Source organism: Daldinia decipiens, assembly GCF_022478715.1.
Source record: "Daldinia decipiens strain CBS 113046 unplaced genomic scaffold F4813scaffold_3, whole genome shotgun sequence".
In the NCBI taxonomy this organism is placed as follows: Eukaryota; Fungi; Ascomycota; class Sordariomycetes; order Xylariales; family Hypoxylaceae; genus Daldinia; species Daldinia decipiens.
The window spans coordinates 944,471-966,067 of record NW_026054546.1 but is presented as its reverse complement, the minus strand read 5'-3'; the positions used below and the strand labels follow the sequence as shown (position 1 = coordinate 966,067).

General features: G+C 47.4%; 8 protein-coding genes across 8 annotated transcripts; 4 read left to right on the top strand and 4 right to left on the bottom strand.

Moving 5' to 3' along the window:
• Positions 1-20: 20 nt before the first annotated feature.
• F4813DRAFT_174357 (uncharacterized protein) lies at positions 21-1,275 on the bottom strand. Its single transcript, XM_049239225.1, has 5 exons — positions 1,245-1,275; positions 1,008-1,073; positions 878-953; positions 616-793; positions 21-544 (listed from the first exon to the last, which is right to left on the bottom strand). The coding sequence occupies exons 3-5, from the start codon at positions 890-892 to the stop codon at positions 330-332; spliced, it is 408 nt and encodes a 135-aa protein (XP_049103792.1). The 5' UTR covers positions 893-953; positions 1,008-1,073; positions 1,245-1,275; the 3' UTR covers positions 21-329.
• A 1,300-nt stretch (positions 1,276-2,575) lies between these two features.
• F4813DRAFT_174241 (putative GMC oxidoreductase) lies at positions 2,576-4,962 on the top strand. Its single transcript, XM_049239222.1, has 4 exons — positions 2,576-3,025; positions 3,083-3,683; positions 3,731-4,347; positions 4,410-4,962. Exons 1-4 carry the CDS (start codon positions 2,701-2,703, stop codon positions 4,613-4,615), a joined length of 1,749 nt encoding a protein of 582 aa, XP_049103791.1. The 5' UTR covers positions 2,576-2,700; the 3' UTR covers positions 4,616-4,962.
• Positions 4,963-6,912: 1,950 nt separating this feature from the next.
• Positions 6,913-8,924, top strand: F4813DRAFT_174178 (carbohydrate phosphatase). The gene is made up of 3 exons (XM_049239221.1): positions 6,913-7,984; positions 8,155-8,712; positions 8,893-8,924. The coding sequence occupies exons 1-2, from the start codon at positions 7,078-7,080 to the stop codon at positions 8,340-8,342; spliced, it is 1,095 nt and encodes a 364-aa protein (XP_049103790.1). The 5' UTR covers positions 6,913-7,077; the 3' UTR covers positions 8,343-8,712; positions 8,893-8,924.
• Positions 8,925-8,973: 49 nt separating this feature from the next.
• F4813DRAFT_174256 (uncharacterized protein) lies at positions 8,974-11,489 on the bottom strand. Its single transcript, XM_049239223.1, has 4 exons — positions 10,874-11,489; positions 10,425-10,818; positions 10,064-10,353; positions 8,974-9,999 (listed from the first exon to the last, which is right to left on the bottom strand). Exons 1-4 carry the CDS (start codon positions 11,165-11,167, stop codon positions 9,331-9,333), a joined length of 1,647 nt encoding a protein of 548 aa, XP_049103789.1. The 5' UTR covers positions 11,168-11,489; the 3' UTR covers positions 8,974-9,330.
• A 562-nt stretch (positions 11,490-12,051) lies between these two features.
• On the top strand, positions 12,052-13,449 carry F4813DRAFT_174351 (uncharacterized protein). The gene is made up of 3 exons (XM_049239224.1): positions 12,052-12,695; positions 12,769-13,204; positions 13,266-13,449. Exons 1-3 carry the CDS (start codon positions 12,390-12,392, stop codon positions 13,361-13,363), a joined length of 840 nt encoding a protein of 279 aa, XP_049103788.1. The 5' UTR covers positions 12,052-12,389; the 3' UTR covers positions 13,364-13,449.
• A 775-nt stretch (positions 13,450-14,224) lies between these two features.
• Positions 14,225-15,135, bottom strand: F4813DRAFT_174137 (uncharacterized protein). The gene has a single exon (XM_049239220.1). It carries the CDS (start codon positions 14,913-14,915, stop codon positions 14,400-14,402), a length of 516 nt encoding a protein of 171 aa, XP_049103787.1. The 5' UTR covers positions 14,916-15,135; the 3' UTR covers positions 14,225-14,399.
• Positions 15,136-16,618: 1,483 nt separating this feature from the next.
• F4813DRAFT_345851 (uncharacterized protein) lies at positions 16,619-19,219 on the top strand. The gene is made up of 5 exons (XM_049241802.1): positions 16,619-17,162; positions 17,226-17,308; positions 17,381-17,874; positions 17,929-18,060; positions 18,111-19,219. The coding sequence occupies exons 2-5, from the start codon at positions 17,245-17,247 to the stop codon at positions 19,014-19,016; spliced, it is 1,596 nt and encodes a 531-aa protein (XP_049103786.1). The 5' UTR covers positions 16,619-17,162; positions 17,226-17,244; the 3' UTR covers positions 19,017-19,219.
• An 86-nt stretch (positions 19,220-19,305) lies between these two features.
• Positions 19,306-20,934, bottom strand: F4813DRAFT_174031 (uncharacterized protein). The gene is made up of 2 exons (XM_049239219.1): positions 20,321-20,934; positions 19,306-20,184 (listed from the first exon to the last, which is right to left on the bottom strand). Exons 1-2 carry the CDS (start codon positions 20,486-20,488, stop codon positions 19,408-19,410), a joined length of 945 nt encoding a protein of 314 aa, XP_049103785.1. The 5' UTR covers positions 20,489-20,934; the 3' UTR covers positions 19,306-19,407.
• Between the last annotated feature and the right edge of the window lie 663 nt (positions 20,935-21,597).

Here is a 21,597-nt window from a genome sequence, read left to right as displayed (position 1 = left end):
GAATACAGCTGAAGACAATATGTTGAAGTATGTCCTTAACCTTGATGTGGTGCGGCAACACACTTGTAATCCGACATTTTCTGTTCTATCCAGCTTCTCGCTGTCTCTCGGTTGAGTAAATCACAATTATGGAACACTTCTGGTTGATTTCGTACGATTCTTCGAATATAATTCCTACTGCATAAATCCTAATTATGGAGGGTATGGTACAGGGCATGTGCCATCATATTGAACAAATAAGATGCTGACATGCTTAAATACCTCCTGTATACACAATTCAGCATTGGACCAAAGTGGACCCCGCTCCCATCAACTTGGACGGCGCGCACTTAGGTGCACTCCACGAAGTTATTACCGCTTGCTCCGGTGTGCGTAATAGCGCCTTGGTAGTCGCCAGCCTCATTGAAAACGACACGGTCCGCGCCGGGGCTGCCTCCGTCATAAGGGTCGAAGCTGCTTAGGATAGGGAATTCATAGTAAGGGGCCTGCCCGGGGAAGTCAAAACCCTCACGGTTATTGTACTGGTGAGGATAGTCGTTCGAACCTGTTATATAGGAATAGGAGGTTAGAGATATAAGACAAACATAATAATTAGTAAATAAGTATCTGACGTACCAACGGTCTGGCCGGACTGGTGTAAAGAATATCCCTGCTTTACGGCTTCATCGATATCTTCCTGCCAGTAACAAACCTTGCCGCACGTAGCCACGCAAGTCTGATCTTGTCTTATGGCAACCTTCTCTACTGCAAGGGCCGATACGTTTACGATAGCCAGGAGGATGGCAGGGAGGATCTAATAGAGAATGCTCATGAGCGATCCTGCCTAATACGATGATGCATGAGGGATTCGGGTAGTAACTCATTGCCGTTGACATACCTTAGAGCCAAACATGACGGGCGGTAATCGAGTACAACTTGGTCGGTCGAGAGACGGAGATGATAGCAGCTTTGGCCTGCAGGGCTAAGAGTAAATGCCAGTGACATGTCGATGGTAGCATCTTGCCTACTACTTATAACAGAGACTCAACGATACACATGAGCTCAGGTCAGCGTGCGAATATCTAATCCAAGACCTTGGACGAGAGAAATGGGTTAAACTATTGGACAAGAAACCCCATCTGAGCTCTTGATGCAACAATTCGGTGTTACTAGCCCTGCGCGACATCGAACAAGACCGTCCAGCATGGATGGGAAACAGGTTGCGTAACGTAGATCCGAACGCATCGTGACAGGGGGGTGTATACCTGCCTTCCCCTTTCGGATCTCACACGCCTGATAGGAACGTAGATATATGCTATATCTCCCTCGCACTACCCGTTAGCAAGATCGAGCGAGCTTGGCTCCTCAGCTGGATCTCTGCGAAAGCCCCCGTCCGGGATGAGAGACATGGTATTATATGAAAGGGGAAACCGGGACCGCAGGTGGTCGCGTTAATGCGGCACGACAACGGGTTTAGCAGTGTGATTGGGCGGGTGGCTCAGCTCGTCAGGCGGCAGATCGACAATGCTGCACGAGCATCACCTGCCTATCACCGCAAGATCTACCGCCATGGCTTCGTTAGTGAGTCGTTGCAATCGTATCACCACGAGCTAACACATAGTGCAACTTGGCCTGTGACCTTTCTGGGTTAGCTACCTACCTACATATACCGAACACTACTGGGGATAGCAGGCTTTGATTGCGGACTGACGAGGGTTGCAATCGCTGCGTTTCGGATCTGCGGGCACCAGCATCGAATATCTGGGCATCTTTAGGCGCGGACCACTTCGTCAAAGCCAGGACCAACGCTATCGACATGATCTAGGCATTCCCGGAGTCAAATAAGCAATAACGCGACCCGGCTCTTTTTCTCTCTTATCTTTTATCATTTTCCTTTCAATACCTCACCGGAGATACGCGGTAGATGTTGCTTATGTGCTAAGTCGGGCTACTCTCAACTTGGAGAGGACCGCGTATGAAGCATGATGATTGTTTCAGAGTCGTACGAACCAAGAACTTCATGTCATATCTTGACTCGTACTACTACATACCTAGGTATGTAAATATCCCCTCGTTATATTAGATGTTGTTGGAATGTAAGTTGGGACATACATGATACAAATGGAAAGACTCATAGTGAGATTATAAGATGACGAAGAAACCTTTGGAAGTTTAGCAGAGCCATCCACTATCAGCAATCGATTAAGGAAAGCCGTGTAGCCATGGCTGTAGCATACGGGAAAGCCTTGGCTATTATGACCCGAATCCCTTCTCCCTCCACGTATAATTGCTCGCAGCTTCAAAAGCTCAAATTCACAGAGAATAGTTGCATTCTAGCTTGTCAGCCCTACACGGCGTTGCATCTAAACCGATTCACTGGAAAACAAGGAGAATGTTACGCAATAAATAGTCAACTTCCCCGCAATCCCATCAAGACAAGCCCGGATCACCCCCTAGACTCGACGATCTAAGGCGGCGAATGATATGCGATGGTGCTGAAAATACCTGGGAATTCAGCTTTATCATGCCCTGGAACAGTAATCAGATGCGGCCATTCGGTCCGTGGTAATATTTCTTGTCAGCCAGCATGGCTCGAAAGAATCCACATGTCCGATGCGGTGTTATTTTATAAGTTTGACGTCCGCATTTCAGAAAGTCTAACTTAGCATAGTCTTCTCATAGTTCAGATAGATCCTATCTTATGAGAGTTTTCCATCGGCAATGAAACTAGCTATTCCTCTAATATTCGTCGCTCTTGGTGCCAAGGCAAAATGCGAAACCTTTGACTACGTGATCGCAGGCGCCGGTACGTGCGGACTTGTGCTAGCAAATCGATTATCAGAAGACCCGAATATCCAAGTCGCAATTGTCGAACCGGGTGATGACGTTCGCAACAATCCTAATGTCACAGATGTTGGCGCGTTCCTCCGCGCCTTGAATACTGAGATCGATTGGCAATATGCTACGACGCCACAGCCGGGAGCTGATAATAAATCAATCCCTTTCCATGCTGGCAAGGCCATTGGAGGGACTAGTACAATCAATGGTGGGTTTAATACGGTCTGATTCCTTGGTCGAACTCGCTGATAGTCTAGGACTCTAGGTATGACTTACATCCGAGGCGACAAAGCCGAGTTTGACGCATGGAAATCTCTCGGGAACGACGGCTGGGATTGGGACACGTTATATCCTTATTTCAAACAGGTCGAACAGTTCTCTCCCCCCACTACAGTCCAGCAGGCCGCTGGCGCCACTTTCAATGCAGAATATCATGGTAAGGATGGATTGGTGAAAACGGGATTTCCATTCAGACTTCTTAACGGATCCTTCCACGAGCTCGCTCAACAAGCTTGGGAAAGTTTGGGTTACCCCCTAAACTTAGACGTCAATGGTGGTGAAACACGCGGGTTTGATGTTTGGCCACAGACATTAGACAGGGACGCAAACATTCGAGAAGACGCCGCTCGAGCGTTCTACTATCCTATTGAGCAGAGACCTAACCTCAAGATCATTAAAGGGACAGTGACGAAAGTAACTTGGGCAAATTCATTAACAGATGGCAACGCGCTCTTAGCAGATGGCGTTGAATACCTGGACCCTACCGGTCAAACGGTCGTTATAAACGCAGCGAAAGATGTCGTACTGTCCGCCGGGTCTTTAAGGAGTCCTCTAATCCTTGAACGCTCCGGTGTTGGAAATCCGAAGTAAGTTGAGGCGTTAGCCAGCCATATACACATATTGACATAACTAGTATCCTTAAAGAGCACGGCATAGAAACAAAGATCAACCTCCCCGGAGTGGGTGAGAATTTGCAGGACCAGCCCAACGTGGCCCTCGAGTACACCTCAAATATCAACCTAACAGGAACTATACCATACGCAACGTTTGCCACAGCTCAAGACCTATTCGGCAAGCAGACTTCCGTAGTAGCAGAGGCGACATCTACCAAGCTATCCGAATGGGCCCAAAAGGTCTCGGATATTAATAACAGAGCCATCGATGCTCACCAATTAGAAGAAATATTCCGCATACAACACAATCTGATCTTCAAGGACTATGTTACAATTGCTGAAACCCTAACCTCGGCTTCCGGAAATATCCTCATATCAGCATTTTGGCCTTTGTTGCCTTTCTCTCGAGGTAATGTCCACCTCAGATCAACCGAGGCCAGCGATCCCGCAATCGACCCGGAGTACTTCTTAATCGATTTCGATCTCACGGTCCAAACCGAGCTTGGGCGGCTCTCGCAAAATCTCTGGTATACAGACCCGATTGGCGATGTTGTAACTGGTAATTTAGTCCCTGGAGACGAAGCACTGCCTCGTAATGCTACTGATGCTCAATGGGCGACTTTCATTGCAAGCACTGGTAAGAATGTCGCACTGACAGATGGGACACTCCGGTGGTGCCAAACTGACCGCACTTGATAGTAACCCCTAATCACCATCCTGTCGGGTCAGCCTCGATGATGTCCCGCGAGCTTGGAGGGGTCGTTGACCCCAAGTTCAAGGTATACGGGACATCTAATGTTCGTGTTGTCGACGCGTCCGTGCTGCCAATGCAGATTAGCGGCCATTTAACTGCTACGCTTTACGCCATATCCGAGAGGGCAGCTGAATTTATTAAAAGTCCATAGTATGAACTATTTGCTTACGCCTGACTTATCCCTCCTCATCCTCAAGTGAGACATATCAACTACATTTCCAATAACCTCCCCCCCCCCAAGGACATCTGTATCTGGATACTAGAAAACCATACAGCCAGCCCTGGGTGATTTATGGCCCCTAATTGAAATAGAAATATGGCGTTCTAAATGCCCTCTATGTAATTTCTCCAGGCATAAACCTAGCGGTAGACGACAGTCACCCGAAGCTCAAGGCGCCCCCTCCAGAAGCCACGAGATACTCTTCTTAACTACCTGGGTATCTCAGTGCTATTAGGTAGTCTCGGATCATAGAACATGTAGAATTGGCAGAACTAAATACCTAATATATATAAACTCTATGGTATCATCCCTGTACTCCCTGGCTTGCAAGTTGCCATACTTCCGAACTCGAAACCATTCGCTCCCCAGTCTTATGCACATCCAAAAACGCCGTACCAAAGCACCCAAAATGCATCATAAACACATAAATGCTCAAAGTAATAAAATGCGGAAATATTCTTCTCCTTTAAAAAGGACATATGGCAACTGCTCCTCCCAATCATAAACTGCATAGTCGTGTACCAAAATTGAATCTAGTACTGCGTCATCACTGGCTAAGGGGTCCCGATAGAGGAGATACCCCTTTCCCACGAAGGTGTGTAGGTATGTTTAAATACCGGGTAGATGGATGTACACATTGATGTGAGCTGGTATGTAGCAGCGGTATATATTCGCATGAAACGCTTGCCCGATATTCGGTTTCGTAAAAGGAGCCCAAATAATGCGCCGAGAAGGACTTGCTCGTTTCCGAGCTATATAATTGATAATAGGGGGCGAGGTCGTAAATCGGACATTTAAATTCATTCCAAGGTTGTTTCGTCAGTAAAGGCCGAGTACTCTTGGACATAAACCCGGAGAAGACGATCCCGAGCCCTCCCAGTTATAACGGAGGCTCCTATAGTGGCCCACAGTAATCCGTGATCGATGGCTGGATTGCCTGCTAGGACTTTCTTCGGAGTTTCGTGGTCACACGATGCTCGCGAGAATGTGGCGCTTACACCTCGAGACGCATCTCACGTGTGGACAACTTGGTTTCGGTCGACTTGTCCCCCATCTTCGGCATAGGTAGCGGTAGCGAGTCCTCTAGACAGCACTATTCCTGTCTTGCCTCTGCTCTCTCGTCATAAGGATGATTCCAGCACCGATGAAGAGCACCGCTAGAATGCATACCGCTGGCACAAGAGCAGCGGCATAAGTCCTTTGCAGTTCAGGCGAGACGCCGTTCCATGATTTTGCCCATTGGGGGAGGGGAATCGTCCCTCCCTGTACTAACCAGACAATGACAAATATAGCAAATACAGCAGCGGCAAATATCGCCTGGAGAAAACCGAGGAGCGAACGTCGAAAGGATGAAGGTTGTTTTCTTGGTTTGGCCATCTTCGTCTTCTCCGACCTTGGTGGAGGAAGACTCTTTCGTCACATATTATACTCTCGAAGCGAGGAAGAGGCGGATACAAGCAAGCGAGAGAAATTGAACAACCAGGAATCAAACGAAAGAAATAGTATGTAGGGCTGAGCGGGGGGCTTGGGGGTCTTCGATAAGATGGAGTACATACATACATATGCACAAGTTGGCCGGAGCCCGAAGGCTGGCCGAGAAGCTGAACGGTGGGTGGGGTGGGTAGCTTCGGGATGCTCGGGCGCTACGTGGTGGTCTTACTATGTAGGGCGGTTTTTTGTAAATGTGATTGGTTGGTTTCTAACTTAGAGGTGGTGTAGGACTTTGTGTTAGTTCCATATTTCCATATTTCCATATATAGGGCAAAGCCGTTGTAGGATCATACGGATCCGGGCTTAGACGTGTGACCTATTGGAATAAAAAAAAAACGGGTTACCCGGCATTTACATATCATCTCTTTGATACTTAACAGGTTATTGACGCCATAAACATTCCGACATGCCTTGCCTTTTTAATAGCCAACCGTTTTTAAACTACGGGCAGCTTAGAAAGTCAACTACCTCTTAACCTAGTGATTTGTATAGAACTGTACATAGCACGTACCTGAAAGGATCTTGATAATGATATATACCTCCTAACCAAATGTATTGATCAAAGACGGGAACGTAAGCTCGGCGGTGATTATATCCGGCAAAACAATTCCTTGACTTGAGCCTCACCTCATTGTTCAGGTGATGAGCGAATTAAAATGTATTATGTAACCATGTACAATTAGATCTACATGAATCCGTAGATTAGTGGAGTGGGATTCATTCGATTCCCGCTCGGCTTGGCGGAGTTACGAGCGCACAATCCTGAATCAAATCCTAGCTGTAAACATATACCACCTGGTTACATCATCACATGTATTACATTTTAGATGTAATTGATCGGCATTAAGGAGAGATTCTAACACAATTCTTATTGCCCCTAGAAGAATAAAAGAAAAAGAAAAATGGATAGCCCATATGCTAAAGAGTTGAGAGTTGCCATTGCAGCGATCCAATCAGCAGCTAAACTCAGCCAGGCCGTCATCTCAGTCGAAGACAAAGGAGTCATCGAGAAAGATGACCTTAGTCCTGTCACGGTAGCCGACTTTGCCATTCAAGCATTATTGACCGCCACTGTTCATCATGCTTTCCCCGACGATAAATTCGTCGGGGAGGAGTCGGCAGCAGATTTGCGGGCCAACCCCGTTTTGCTAGACCGGGTTTGGAGGTTACTTCAAAGACTCGAGGACGATCAGGCAAAGTCTCTTTGTAAGCTACCAGAGACCCCCGACCAAATGTGCGAGATGATCGATTGGTGCGGATTTGGCGAACCTGGCGGCTCGCAAGCCGGGCGAGTCTGGGTTTTTGATCCGATCGACGGCACAAAAACGTTTGTCCGACGCGAGGCATACGCGATAAACGTCGCGTTATTACAAGGAAGCAGCCAAGTCCTCAGCGTCGTTGGTTGTCCTACCATTTCTGCCAATGCTATGGCCCCCATCACAAATACTTCCGTAGACCCAACGGGGCGGGGATGCATCGTGTTCGCCGTGAAAGGCCATGGCACCTATACTCGCGCGTTGGTAGCATCGTCGTCGCCCGACGAAGCTCAAATTCGTAGAATCGAGCCGCACGCTGAAGCCGAATCATCTCAGGCCTTGCGGCCGGTATCGTGCTATAACATGTTGGACTCGGGGGTAGACGACGCCCACCAGCTGGTTATGGACAAGCTAAATATTGAAAACAGAGGCTGCGACTTGCTCGCATGGGTTCTTCGATGGGTAACTCTTGGTATCGGGCTCGCAAATATGACTATCTGGGTTTACAAGCAGCGGAGTCGGACGGGGAAAATATGGGATCACGCAGGAGCCAGTACGTACCTAATCTAACATCAAAGGTTCCCCTTTCCCCCTTCCTTAACATATCCTTGGAATCAATATTCCTTTGCCTAGCGGTTTAAAAGGTCTTATCAACCTCGAGGCATACTCAGTCCCCCAAAATTCGCAACCACAGAAGCGATCACTAACTCCAGCTGCCTAAAGTGCTCCTATTTGAAGAGGTTGGTGGTAAGATTACAGATATTGATGGGAAACCTATTGATCTTGGGGTGGGAAGGAATATGAGCGCCAACCATGGCTTCGTTGCTGCCCCTAAGGCGCTTCATGCCACGGTTCTCGAAACTGTACAAACGGTTCTACGTGAGCAGGGGAAAGGACACTTACTTGGTTAAGCTAATCATAAGCATGAACCGTGACCGTCGAGTTTATACTATATCCTCGAGGTATCCAACGACAAAAGTCTGATACGGCCTTTCTTAAAGTTGTAAATTCGCTTTTCGAGGGGCTACTCGGCTCATCCACAGAGCATGGTGTTCTCACAAACTTGACACAACGAGAACGCTGCTCTTCTCCATCAATATTTGCTCTGTAATTATAGTTAAGACATAAGAGCAGACACTCAAACTTCATAACAATGAGCTACATAAAAACCAGTATTCGTTAGTATCGCTCATTCAACTCGCCGGCTCGGATATTTGAGTGTCCTTCGAAGCCACTAGCTCGTGCTATCGCATTCTACCCTGTCTGTTCCAATAACGAGCGGTAGGTATAGAAGTTTCTACAAAGTACCTAGGAAGCCCTAAAGCAAAGATAAAACATCTCGGCGAGAAACAAAACATATTAACCGATGCGCTCATAGTAAACAGCCCATATCAAGTAACCCCTATATCCAGCATAATAGGTACCAATCAAGATAAGCGCAAGCTAAGCATGAATTTCTAGGCTCTTTCAACCCATGGTGACATACAATGGACTCGGTACTTCAACCCAACTAAAGGGATACCTAGCATTCAACATTTCTATACCACGTATACTTTAAGAATTCCAGAGTAAAGAAAATTCGATTAAATAAACTTGACTTAATCCTAGAAGGGCGATGAATGTACGTCGAGCAAAATGGACGAGAGAATCTCTAGGAAATTAAAAATGGCTACTAAGGCCACGATAAAGGATAAATATCTATACTAGTGTAATAAGTACATTATATTACAGGGTAGATTATATCACTACCTAGGTTATCCTATAATATACCTTTAGGTACTTTCTAGATGGTCTACCTTTGGAGAGTTGTAAACTACCCATAAATACTCCAGGACTACCTAACCAGGGACTGGCACCGATTACCCATTCTAGAAATAGCGCAGCAATACATAGTGGAATCTAATCGTCGTAAAGAGGGTCATGAGGTTGTTTAGGTTGTTCCTCGTTGGCGGGAGCGTCCTCGCCGTCGTTGGCAAGATCCAGCGGCGGTATCTTATTTTCTGGCGGTGGAACAGGGAGGTCATGCGGCGGAAACAAACCACCTACAGGGTGCTTTATTGGTGGATCGGGAAAGTCTTCCGGAGCATGAAATTCTGGAGGGACCTCGAAGAAATCGTCGTCTTCGTCAGCGGGTCCGTCTAACATATCTTCTTCAGCAGGCCCGTCGCCGTCACCAGGATGATCAAAAAATGCTGGTAGCGGGAATGGTGGTACTTCTTCCATATGTGCTACCAGCATTGGTGGTTCTTGAGCTGCATCGTATATCATGAGCTGTAGGAAGGCTCTAACAGAGGCGTCCGTCTCTCGATGTACTCCGGGATAAAACGCCTCGCCCCTTTCCTCGACAGCCTTTTCGACTAGCGGGAGTACATGCCGTACGTTAACCATCAAGTTAGGGTCGCAGTTCATCCAGTATCCGATTAAATTTTTTAGATCCAGGTCAATATTAGGATTGTCTTCATATAGTAAGGTTGCGTACGTCCAAATTCCATTCTGGATTGTTGGCTGTACCATAGAGTCATGGAGAATTTCTTGGTTGTAGTCGTTCATGGCTAAGATGAAGAGCATCTGCGGGAAAACAAGGTTAGCATATCGCCTTGTATTATTAAGAGCACCCGAAGTATTCGCTTACTTTTCCCATCCCTAACAGATTTTCTTTTGGGCCACGAGCATCCTCGATCATGTGTGCTTGCGAGAAACCGGCGAGTTTAAGAGGGGCCACGAAGCTATGTTCCCGGAAATTGTCAGGGGTACCGAATATAAGATTCTTGCTCTCGATACGTCCATGAACTAAGCCTCTCGGACCGGCGTCACCCGGTGGAATAGTTTCTAGTCTTGGTTCTGGAATTTCTCCCCTGATACCGGCTACGAGATCCTCCCGTGAAGGCCTCCCGTATGCCATTCCTATACAAGCCCTCAACACTTTGGGGGGGTTAGCATGAGTACCTAAATTAAGTGCTAGGATTAAAAGTAAAAGGAAACAGGAGACATACTACAGAGGGCTATAGACCAGAGGACCCGATTCGGGATGGGAACTTGATGATATGAGATTCTATGTAACAACCTGTCCAGATTGCCATTCTCGAGATACTCCGATATCATATATGGGTAGTCATTTAGCGCCGCCAAGTTTAATTCCTTAACGACCCTTCTAGTAGTCATTCTATGATCTTGCCGCCTCCCTCTCAGCCGAGAAGGGATATGAGGATCCCTAATTGCTTCCTTGGCTTTTACGCTGACCTGTCGAAACAGTCGACTAAGCTCATCAGCTGCATTCTCAGCAGGACCACCACCTCCCGCACCTCCCGCACCTCCAGCCTGTCCTGGCGGAGGCGGGTATTCGCATGTAACTATTGGGTGTATGATGTGTTCTGCGGGGTGCATAGCCTAGTTTGTTGTTAGCATCGCGAACTTTACATTCGAAACAATATAGACCTCGGACCTGGATCGTTTCGATCTCGTTCCTCAGCGTGTCCTCGGCGTTGTCAGTGAGGGCTCGCTTTATGGCTAGTCTACGATACCGAGTCTTAGTTATTTGACCTTCCTTAACTCCTAAGCGAACAACTATATTCCCTAAACTGAAGCTTTCGAGTCCCTCATATTTCCATTTCGACACCACGTTATTGAAGTTCAGTTTTAATTCGTTCAAGTTCCTATGAACTTCGGTAGCCCCAAATAAATGATGCCTTTGCCCATGTGGGAGAGGAGGGACTTGTGCTAATTGCGGTTCTGCCATTTTATCAAGCAAACGTTACGGTGTAAGTGGAAGGGTTGAGCAGGGTAACCAGATCGTGACTCGGAGCTCGAGATAAAATACATGGAACATTGCTGGATGGGTTATGAAACAATAAGCGCTTATGGTAGATATACGAACCTACAGGAAAAAGGATAGAATTGATACTTTCTCGCTTCTTAAGATAAAGCAAGACGTTTACGGTCAATTCGCACAAAGAATTAATAACCCAGCCACAAGTCTCTGTTAATACCGTTGTCCCAGACGTAAAAGAGAACTATCTTTTATCTGTTTTCGTCCGCAAAGCCATTCTGGTATGTTCTGGTATGAAGACTCTTAGAGCTATATAAATTTTTCTCGCGCTGTAGCCGACGCCTTACTATTTTACTAACCTTGTCGTCGGGTGTATTATTTTTTTTTTAGAGGGACAGTGGGATTTCTTTGTACATATTAGATATCTTAGTGATATTATATTCACTAATTACATGATGTTGAAACCGACGCCCATGAGCCGTGTTGCGTTAAAGTAGGTGGTCGTAAGAGGCTTTTTAATGAGTTTATTAGAACTATCTTGTCGAATTGATGTAGTTTGTCAAATGGTGTAAAGCCTTTGGGAATAATTATAGGTGAATGGACATAAGGACCTCATCATTCTAACCTAGAGATGTTATGTACCTGGGTACCTAAGCATGTACATGTACCTAAGGTCCCTTATGTACGGCAAGCTGCGATGCTACAGCCCGTAAACTCTAGCTCTGTCCAATTAGAAGGCGATATGGCGGGCTATGTACGTACCTAGGTAACCACTCGACTTTTCTCCCGGCCAACCATGCAAGAGCAAAGCTCCAATCACACTATCCCACCTACCCCTAGCTTGTAGCTCTTTAGAGCGGTCTTCAATCGATTTGCGCCGCTGGGAACCGCGACAATATTCTTTTCTTAATATTCTTTTCTTAGCCGCATCTCGTGCTCACATACATACAGATCACGGATCAAATTACCACATACTCTCGTTCAGAATTGCTAATCAATTCTTGTCTACCTTGCCATTCATTGATTTTATCTTAATTTATCTACGTCCCATACTCCAATTGCTTGGCCGCAATCTACAATCTACAATCTATAATCCACGCTTACAGCAAAACCAAAAACATTCATTGATCAGCATTAGTTACAGTGCATACACCTATCGCGTATCCAAACACATTCATACCTGACTACGAATATGGACGAGGAACTTGCCGAGGATGTCGTTGAGGAGCAGCAAGGCAACCCGGGCGCCGACATCGATATGGCCGAGGGTGACGAGGCTGAGGGGACCGTTGTCAGAAACAGTAGCGGAGACCTACCCTTCGCAGGGGGTGCTGATATCGAACCGCGTACCAGGTTTATAAGTTATCTTACTAGTCCTGTCGTGACTCTGGTTGTCGGCAATGGCGAAACGGAGACTATCCTCGCTGCTCACCAGGCCCTCCTTACTCAAAGCCCATTCTTCTCCGATGCCTGTGCGGCCTTCACTGACGATGGAAGCGTACGTCCCTCTAATACCACCCTGCTAGCTATTATAACTCCCTATCTTACCATCTTCTAATACCTTTCTGTAGCCGCGACAAATAGAGCTCGCGACCGAGGAGCTAGACGCCGTCGGCTGTTTCCTAGAATTCCTCTACACCGGCGACTACTTCCCCAGGAAGCTTCCTGGTCAGCGACTACTAGAACAAGACCCGTCTATCCCCACCGTCGACGAGACCGGTGAGCAGCTCTTGAAGCATGCGCGCGTGTATACCCTGGCCGAGAAGTTCGGGATGGACAAGCTGAAGAGCCTCGCAAGCAGCAAGATTCACTGCGTAAACTCCACGGCGAAGGGGGAGATCACATATGCCCGTTACATTTACCAATACACCAACAAGGAAGATACGACGGTCCGCGCTCCCGTGGCCAACTTCTGGGCCACCCGCAGCCACACGCTACGTGCGGAGGCAGAGGACGAATTCCGCTCGCTATGCTTGGAATTTCCCCAGTTCGGTTACGATGTGCTCAGTAAGTTTCCGAGTTGCTCAGATACCTGTACGAGGGAGATCGTGAACTTAACCCATTTTAGCTCGCGTGTTGGACGAGAAGCTCAAGCGAGAGCGGAACGACAAGCTGCATCCGGCATCAGGGAGCGCACGCAAGCGAGCCCGCCACAGCAACGTATAGTTGTGCTCTTATCTTTAATTGTAGCTATTCGACCTTTTATTTCAGTTGAGACGGCAATAGAGTCGCGTGAATACTCTAGACTGCGTGGTCGAAGCAACTTGCCCATCTCTTTGCACTATCGTATTGGTTTGAGGGGTGACTTCAAGTTGGGGCCTTTTAGCATGTTTGCTTTTAGTAGAGCACGCGCGAGGTCATGGTGTTTACAGGCTCGATGGGAACAAAATGGGATTCTGTATAATAATAAAATATATTATAAACGTCACAAGAATTCTTGACAGTCCGTGATTTGTAATGGATGCAGCATATATTTTCCCTTGAACAACACGATGCAGCTTTACACTAGATGAGGTGAACTTGGAGTATCAAGTTTTTGACCGAAGCAAAGATGATTCTAACTATCGGTATTAATCTCACACCATCAAGCTGGAATGCTATATTACATATTAGGCTACGAATGCTAAGGCAAACTCCCCCTTACGACTAGCCATAGCCCTAGTAAGATAAACCTAGACGTTGTAAATCCGAAGCGTAGTATGAAGTGTAGTATGTTGGAATCTAACCGTGATGGGGGTATATATACAAGAGGTCACCACCCGGGTAACATAAAAGCGCATCGCACCATATAATAATATCTTTTCAATTATATACAAGTTATGTCCTAAGCGCGAGAGTATTAGATTAGGCATTGTTAAATGTAGCCTTTGATAAACTTTATATATAGTGAATGTTAATATAAACAGAATCGAACCCAATAGATCTACCCTTGAATTTACCCCTAAGCTACCTCTTATACTTTTTAATAAGATTCCTACTTCTATGTCGTTTATTTTATTCCATACTTTATTTTTTTTTCTATAAGCCAGACAAAATTCGCACAAGGTAGCAAGGCATGTCTCCCAAACAGGAAAAAAGCTCTACTCGTATTTGACATAATATTGACCATAATATAATATCCCAAGGTAAACCTGGGGTATATACGTGACGCTCCCATTAGTTATGTCCGGGGGAAAAACATCCAACTCCATTTATTAATAATCTATAGCTGCAGGGTGCCGAAGGCCGTTGCGGAGAAGAGCAGGGCTGCGATTGCACAACCTAGGGTGGTCACGGTAGTGTATTCGGATCGGAGGCCGGCGGCGGCGGCGGGAGATTCAGTGGAGCTCGGGCTGCTGTCGCCGTCGCTCTGGGTCGGCGTGGAGCCGCTGCTAGGAGTGGCGACGATGCTAGCGCCGGCCGAGGTGGGCAGAGGCGCCCCCGTATCGGTAGCCGTAGCCGTGGCGTTCTGGTTACAGAAGATATCCCCGGGATAGGTGCCCTTCTCGCGTATACAATCGGAAAGGCTGCCAACGGTCTGGCCCGCGGCGAGGCAGTAGAGTCCGCATCCGTCATAGTAAGAGACTATGTCGGCGGCACCACAGCACGAGCCCATGATTTCGGTGTTGTTGCCCGTTGCAGGTACGGCGCACGCCGCGTCCTTCACCGGGATGATGTAGAGCTGCACGCCGCAACTCGAAGTCGAGGACGGCGTTGGGGTGGGTGCAGATGAAGACATTTTCGGTATTCGGGGTTGTGATGATTTCTAGAGCGGCGTTGAGAGTATATAATAGACTGCTTTCGAGTAACGAATGCTATTGTTGTGTAATGTCGAGTGTAATGTCGAGGTTGCAATTTGTGCATTCAGCTTTCGGGCTTACAAAGGCTTTTAATACGGACTTGTGAGACCACCTCGACAAGGACCCGGCGGCGCGAGTGGGCTGAGCTGATTCGAACCAACGCGTCTTTTCCTTCTCCATCTCGTATCCAGGGCCTTGGAAAAAAATAAAGGCTTGGTAGGTAGCTTGGCTCGACGGCGATCAGTTAAGACGATGAAGACGATTGGACGACACGGCAATCGATGAATCATCAAGCGGTCCAAACGCATATAATAAATACGATAATAAGATTGTGAGTTTTATTATTTATCTTGTCAGTTCTATTACCTATGTAGGTAGTTATGGGTTATGGGTTATGGATGTCTTTACGTAGCCCTACAGTAGCAGCGCTGTTTGGGCTATGTTGTCGTCGGCTATGTTGCCATCGGCTATGTTGTCATCCTCGCTATCCTCGCTATCCTCATTGTCCTTTGGGGGTAGACGGGAACCCGATTTTAAGCGGCGTGTTCCATCGACGATCGCAACCATACCTATGTAAGAGAACGAGCTGTCAACGATCAAGAATCCTTCGGAGGATTACCAAGTAACACATAAGCCACCATCTGCATCTCGAACATCCCCCGAGGGTTACAGCAGATGGAAGTTGCCCCTGAAATATATATTATAGTGTCGTACAGAATAGTTCAGCTGAAAGTTTTGGTGGTAAGTGAGGAATCACGCGGTCTTTCAGCGTTGTACATAGTCGTACGAAGTACAGAACTAGAGAGAAACGCTGCAGCAGGATGCATTAGGTACATACCTAGGTTAGGTATGTACGCAAGGTTATGCCAACTTTATGCTGACCTACAACATACATGTACATAATGTACAAGGTAAGGTACATGTATCTTGTCTGCTTGCATGTATTACCTATAGCAGTTCTTGTCGGAGACCGGCATAATCATTGTGGGGGTGGACCTGGACTACATCCTAGAAAGGTTATATACTTAGGTACTAACAGATACCTAAGGTTACCTAAGGCTACTTAACCTTAGGTACATGTAGGTAGTAGTCTAGTGTAAATGCTAAATGGGAACACCACGAGGTAGTGGATCAGGGGCCGAAACGTCCAGCCCTATGCGCTACATATTTAACCTACCTAGGTACATATATGATCTTAACCTATCCTTATATGATTGGTTTAACATTTACAAAAGTTCCATTAGGTGCCCTACATGCAGAGAGTTTCCAAGGTATTCTTATCCTTCGACTTATACCTCAGGTGCACTCATCCCTGGGAGGGAAAAATCAGCGATGCGCGTCAAATTACGGCTTGTGCTACCCAAAGAATCCCTTACAGAAAAGTATTTTCGACTTATCCGGCCTTGACAGAAACCTGAGGCGGGTGTCTATTATTATGCTATAAAAAATAGAAATCTTCTTTACATTAAACTATAGGTACAACTATAGGCACTTGTTGCTCTTTGGATACCTCTTTCGGAACAGAACAAAGACCCAACTCACTGACCTACCTACCTTACATAGGTACGTATGTAAGTAAAATATCGTCGGCGGCCTGATATAACTGACTACTCCTTGAAAAGTCCAAACTAGGTACGTTGCCCATCATACAGTATCAAAGACTGAGTTAATAGTAAGCCGGCCCTCATTCGATAGACTGGCCAACGGTATCGGTATCACAACTATATACATACATGTATCCAGCACCGGGGGCAGGGGTACGTACATATGTAGCGTCGTATGCAACCCTTTTGCTGCAGATCTAGCGCACTCGTGATGTAGCAATGGGTTTGGATGGTCTAATCACTGACAGCTCACCTATTGGCTCATCTCATTCTCGCTCGACTATTTTTGTCATCACCCTTCACCCTACCTGACCGGAATTGGAGTTCAGGTCCGACTCTGTCGAGATCTCCTGAAATGTGCCCGATTAAATGGGCACAGCCGCTTCTCTAATAAATGGCCACGCCTGGAACTTTATATGAACTACCACGCCTATTTCACATGTTTCACTCTTGCGGCTATGCCTCTATATCATGGTATTCGTCTGGTTCAAAAAGTGCAACCCGGCACGTTCTAAAGTCGCAGACGTTTCCCCGCCTTGGCCCGCGAGACTGCCTACTTGATCATACCTTGCATCATCTTAGGTAACTCACTTAGATAACTTACTTAGGTAACTCACATAGGTAACTCACATAGGTAACTCACATATACCTACGGTAGCACATCATGGTTGGAGTAGCTGGTAGGAGTAAGGGCTGCAATACGTGTCGTAAGAGGAGAGTCAAGTGCGGTAAGGAAAAATCCTCTCTATCGGATAGGTTTTAACTATCTGATAATTTCGTGTTGTTGAACCTGAAAACAGATGAGGCAAAACCCCAATGCTACCGCTGCATCAAGGCAGGTTTCGAATGCCTAGGCTATCAGAGAGCTACACAATGGCGACACACCTCTCTGGCTCCGGTTTCTGTATCTCAGTTGCATATGCCCGAGTTCGTAGGCATTGTACAGCCGGTGCCTGTAAGTTTCGTACCGCCGCCGGAACTTAGTCCAGATGTCTTCGAAAGAGATATGTGTACTGCTCACATATTTGGAAATTTCGTGTGGAGGTCCTACGGGACTATTTGGCTCAAGCAAGCATCCGAGGGCAAACTCGGTGGGCTCTCTCTTGATGCCGTCACGGCCCTTTCTCAGTTGAGCTTCGGTCTAAATAATAGGATACAAGAACTCCAGCTCAAGGGAGCGGCCCAATACGGAAGATGCCTGAGGATCCTAGCAGAGGAGCTTCGCAGAGATAACGCAGCAGGCTACGACAACCGAAGGCTAGTGGTACCTATACTCGTCCTGATGATGGTTTCGGTAAGTCGTCGCCAAACCCAAGTTAAAGACCTCCAGTCTAATGATACTACCTAGGCAATCCAAACAGATAGAACTGCTGCGGTCTTCCATCTAAAAGCGATCGAGAAAGTATTAATGCTGTGTGGACCAAGGGCTTTTCAACAGCAGCCCCTAAGAAATGCCTTCGAGGCTGCCAGGGCCACGCTAGTACGCAATTCGATTTGACTCCCATGAATTGAGTCTCTAACAGCTTATAGTTAATTGCCTCGCTATTTTCCAGACGAAGAATATTCCTCGAAGATCCGCGCTGGCAAGACATACCATACGCATTAGACCCATATGCAAAGCCCCAGCAGTCACGGCTCCTTGACATCTTGGTCGCCATACCAGGCTTGCTAGAACAGAATACCCACCTCGACAGCATGAGTTATTGTCCAGAGGACGGCTCTACGACCCCTCCTCTCATCTCAGATAAGCGATTGAGTTGCCAGAACAGTTTATGTGAATGCATTGTTGTTCAGCTAGAGAAACTTTTCCGCTGGCGCTGGAACTGGCAACACGAATATGGCCAATACGTCTCGGTAGACAAATACGAATGGCAATTAAATGCCCCATCTCCCACAGACTCGGAATCCAGCGGCAGTTCGAAAGAACTCGGTCGCCTGCGGTTCGATCGCTCTGCGCACGCCAATGATATCATGCTCTATAATTCTGCCCTGATGTGGTTGATGACTCTCCTATGGAAAGTCAGACCGTTACAGGCGAAATCCATTATACAAGGATGCGCACGACATGCTGCTACCTCGTCAGCTCTGCCGCCACAATCACCGGCGTTATCACATAGCATCTCGTTCGAGCCGTTGAATCAGCCCGGCGCCGTGTTTTCCATCCGAGACCCCGCCATTGAAATTTGTCGCGTTTTTGATTGGCAATGCCGGCACCATGAGCAATGCGGCACTCTCGACGACCAAGCTTGCCTATATTTATTCCCTCTGGGAATGGCCAGAAGCGTTTTGGATGCCGAGCCGCGCTACCAGAAGTGGATCGACGACATGCTAGATTCAAGCCCTATTACCGCAGGCTATGGCAGACACGGCGGAAGCGTAGTTGGCTTTAGCTCATATATCACAAGATGCGCCCTCAATCCCAACATCCGATGTTGAAAGAAGATGTCTGGGATCTAGGCGAAGAAATTCTACTTGGTGCCTTTACCTAGCGTCGTTAGCCGTTGGGCTTCAATGATCTTGCAATGAGAATACATCTGTCCCGATCTACAAGAGGGCGTCGGAGGAGTACCATACATCACATCTTGGGCTCGTTTACGATGGTTAATGATAACGATGATGGGCATGGATTTATGTACAGTACCTATTTTCTAGGGCTAAAAGGCCGTCCTTAGAAATTAAATCTATGCCAGATCGATCATGCTCATGCATATGCTAGATACGTGCTATCTGAGTATTCTCGTATACACCATAAGAAACCAAAGCCACAACACCGTATCGCTCATAAAATCCACCCATTAAGAAGCAAGCGTTTTGTTAGCATCAACTGTTACGTATTTGGCTGGTAAGGTACTTGGTATGGCTGCCCCGGAGTCGGCGTGCCTTGCATGTTATAAGGGGCGGGCGTGCCCTGAGGGCTGTATGGCTGCGCAGGCTGACCGGTTTGCTGAGGGTATACGTCTGTCGTACCAGTATATCCGACATTCTGCGGTGCGTAGGGATCATATGCCTGGCCCTGCTGATACTGCGGTTGGCCGGCCTGAGGAGGGTATGCTGTCTGCTGGGCCCATTGCTGATTAGGTTGCTGATGCAAGAGCGGTTGTGACTGGTTCGCCGCATAGTTCTGCGGTGGAATTCCTGATTGCAGCTCTGTAGCGCCCTGGACGCCAGCGCCAGTATGGTTTACTCCGGCGGCGGCAGTGCCTGCAGCAGAGGCTTTCTCGGGGTCGTTGGTTGAAGCGCCGGCAAACGAAAGACGGAAATAGTGGCACACGTAAGCGAACGTGGGGACGAATAATAGCATTACGAGGGCGCAGACGCCAGCTATTCCGCTTAGAATGCCTAGAGCCCCATCCGTGGCCACACCGGCGCGCTTCCATACCGTACAATGGCCGCTGCTAATCGCACTACCGTCGCTGACGCAGCTGGCATTAACGGGCACGGTGAATTTGCTCCGCCGGTTCGCGGTAGCACCCATGGCTGCTAGCCAAAACACGATCATAAGCCCATCGAGCACGAGGACCGCCCACGTATTGTAAGCGCGCCGGCAAGACGCTACCTTCTCGGTCAAGAGGGCGTACACGGCGATGATCCAGGTGAATAAGCCCTGTTCGTTGAGAGGATAGTATTAGTTATGAACCTATCCGCTTGGGAAGAATGGAGATAGAGGACGAGGACGAGAACACGAGAAGGAAAGGAATATAAGGAGGGGGAAGTCTTGGAAATAAAAGGTCGAAACCTACGCAGACAATAACAAAGCCGAGCTCGTCATAGTATAACCCGTGGATCCACCAACCCGTCAAGGCGACCGCGATGAGGGCTAAGACGATTTGGAGGACTCGAAGCGCTATGAACCATGTCGGGGTTGGGATGATAACCTCCCCTCTCTTATTTGCGTCTGCTGCGTTCATTTGGATGATTACTCCAAATCTCGACTATTATTCTGTTATTTGTCGTGTAACTATGCAGCGGTTTCTCTGGTCGACCTCGGCTCTCCTATTCGAGGATTGTCGCTTTCGAGATGTTGGATACTAAGCCGTGCGATGGACTGTTCGGCCCAGGAGTTACAAGGCCTACCAGATCTTCTGGAGAAACATCAGCACTGTCCTCTCGGGAGGGAGCGCAAGCCCGGTAGTTTTATAGACGGTTCCCCTCCACTCCCCTCTCCCTCCCGCATTGGCCCAGATCAGCCTTGACATATACAAGGGGTCTTTTGGTCACCCACAGCCCGCATCTGTGCCTAAATACTACTTAGTCTCGGGCTTCAGCCAAGGAACTAGGAACCAAGGTCGTTCTCGCGAGGAGTCGCAAAGACCTCACCGTCAGGTGCCTGTCCTAGCAGCTGTAGGGTCCTTTCAGCCGCACCAAGTCGATGACTCGCATCTGATTGGTCTCGCCCGCATCGCTTCCCGTACACGTAACAGACTATTGTTCAGCCGATTCCCGATTGAGAACCGACTTGGCCCAGCCAACCACTCGCAGCGTTTCCTCAAGCGAGCCGTTGCGCTAATTCTGTCTAAAGCTACGCTCAACTGTAGAGGCGCCTTGGCAAGGCAGAATCAACATGCATTCTTCTTCTTTGTGCATTCGACAATGCTAATTAACGGACTATAATGACACCGTGGCGGTCTGTCGCCCGTATTCTAGATGGTCTTTATTTTGATGATTGTAATTGGAGTCTTGAGCTGGACCTCTTGTACGAAGACTATGTGATCAGCGTTTCATTATTGTTCATCTATACATCCGATAGTTACAGGTGAATACCTACCAAGTACCTAATTATAGGTACGAAAATGCCGGATGCTTTTTATGACTCGACTAATTAAATTGAGATGATATTAGTATTAGTGTAAGCTGATATTTAAACTTCTTCTCCCCAGGATTATATATGCATAGGATATGCCTTTAGATCTCTAAAGAAGTGAAACTTAATCTAATACTTGACTAGATGTAGCCTTTTCGAGACAGTAGATGGATATATAAGAATATAAAGGTACTTACCGATGGTATAAGTGATCAT

Bases quoted from the DNA above. Each gene is read 5' to 3' on its own strand.
- F4813DRAFT_174357 (XM_049239225.1), bottom strand. The intron at 545-615 runs GTACGTCAGATA...CCTATATAACAG, and splicing joins CCAGTCCGGCCAGACCGTTG to GTTCGAACGACTATCCTCAC.
- F4813DRAFT_174241 (XM_049239222.1), top strand. From the start codon at position 2,701: ATGAAACTAGCTATTCCTCTAATATTCGTCGCTCTTGGTGCCAAGGCA. The intron at 3,026-3,082 runs GTGGGTTTAATA...CTAGGACTCTAG, and splicing joins AGGGACTAGTACAATCAATG to GTATGACTTACATCCGAGGC. The intron at 3,684-3,730 runs GTAAGTTGAGGC...TGACATAACTAG, and splicing joins TCCGGTGTTGGAAATCCGAA to TATCCTTAAAGAGCACGGCA.
- F4813DRAFT_174178 (XM_049239221.1), top strand. From the start codon at position 7,078: ATGGATAGCCCATATGCTAAAGAGTTGAGAGTTGCCATTGCAGCGATC. The intron at 7,985-8,154 runs GTACGTACCTAA...AGCTGCCTAAAG, and splicing joins ATGGGATCACGCAGGAGCCA to TGCTCCTATTTGAAGAGGTT.
- F4813DRAFT_174256 (XM_049239223.1), bottom strand. From the start codon at position 11,167: ATGGCAGAACCGCAATTAGCACAAGTCCCTCCTCTCCCACATGGGCAA. The intron at 10,819-10,873 runs GTCCGAGGTCTA...ACAACAAACTAG, and splicing joins ACGAGATCGAAACGATCCAG to GCTATGCACCCCGCAGAACA. The intron at 10,354-10,424 runs GTATGTCTCCTG...ACCCCCCCAAAG, and splicing joins CTGGTCTATAGCCCTCTGTA to TGTTGAGGGCTTGTATAGGA.
- F4813DRAFT_174351 (XM_049239224.1), top strand. From the start codon at position 12,390: ATGGACGAGGAACTTGCCGAGGATGTCGTTGAGGAGCAGCAAGGCAAC. The intron at 12,696-12,768 runs GTACGTCCCTCT...ACCTTTCTGTAG, and splicing joins CCTTCACTGACGATGGAAGC to CCGCGACAAATAGAGCTCGC. The intron at 13,205-13,265 runs GTAAGTTTCCGA...AACCCATTTTAG, and splicing joins GTTCGGTTACGATGTGCTCA to CTCGCGTGTTGGACGAGAAG.
- F4813DRAFT_174137 (XM_049239220.1), bottom strand. From the start codon at position 14,915: ATGTCTTCATCTGCACCCACCCCAACGCCGTCCTCGACTTCGAGTTGC.
- F4813DRAFT_345851 (XM_049241802.1), top strand. From the start codon at position 17,245: ATGGTTGGAGTAGCTGGTAGGAGTAAGGGCTGCAATACGTGTCGTAAG. The intron at 17,309-17,380 runs GTAAGGAAAAAT...ACCTGAAAACAG, and splicing joins TAAGAGGAGAGTCAAGTGCG to ATGAGGCAAAACCCCAATGC. The intron at 18,061-18,110 runs GTACGCAATTCG...AACAGCTTATAG, and splicing joins AGGCTGCCAGGGCCACGCTA to TTAATTGCCTCGCTATTTTC.
- F4813DRAFT_174031 (XM_049239219.1), bottom strand. From the start codon at position 20,488: ATGAACGCAGCAGACGCAAATAAGAGAGGGGAGGTTATCATCCCAACC. The intron at 20,185-20,320 runs GTAGGTTTCGAC...CTCAACGAACAG, and splicing joins TCGGCTTTGTTATTGTCTGC to GGCTTATTCACCTGGATCAT.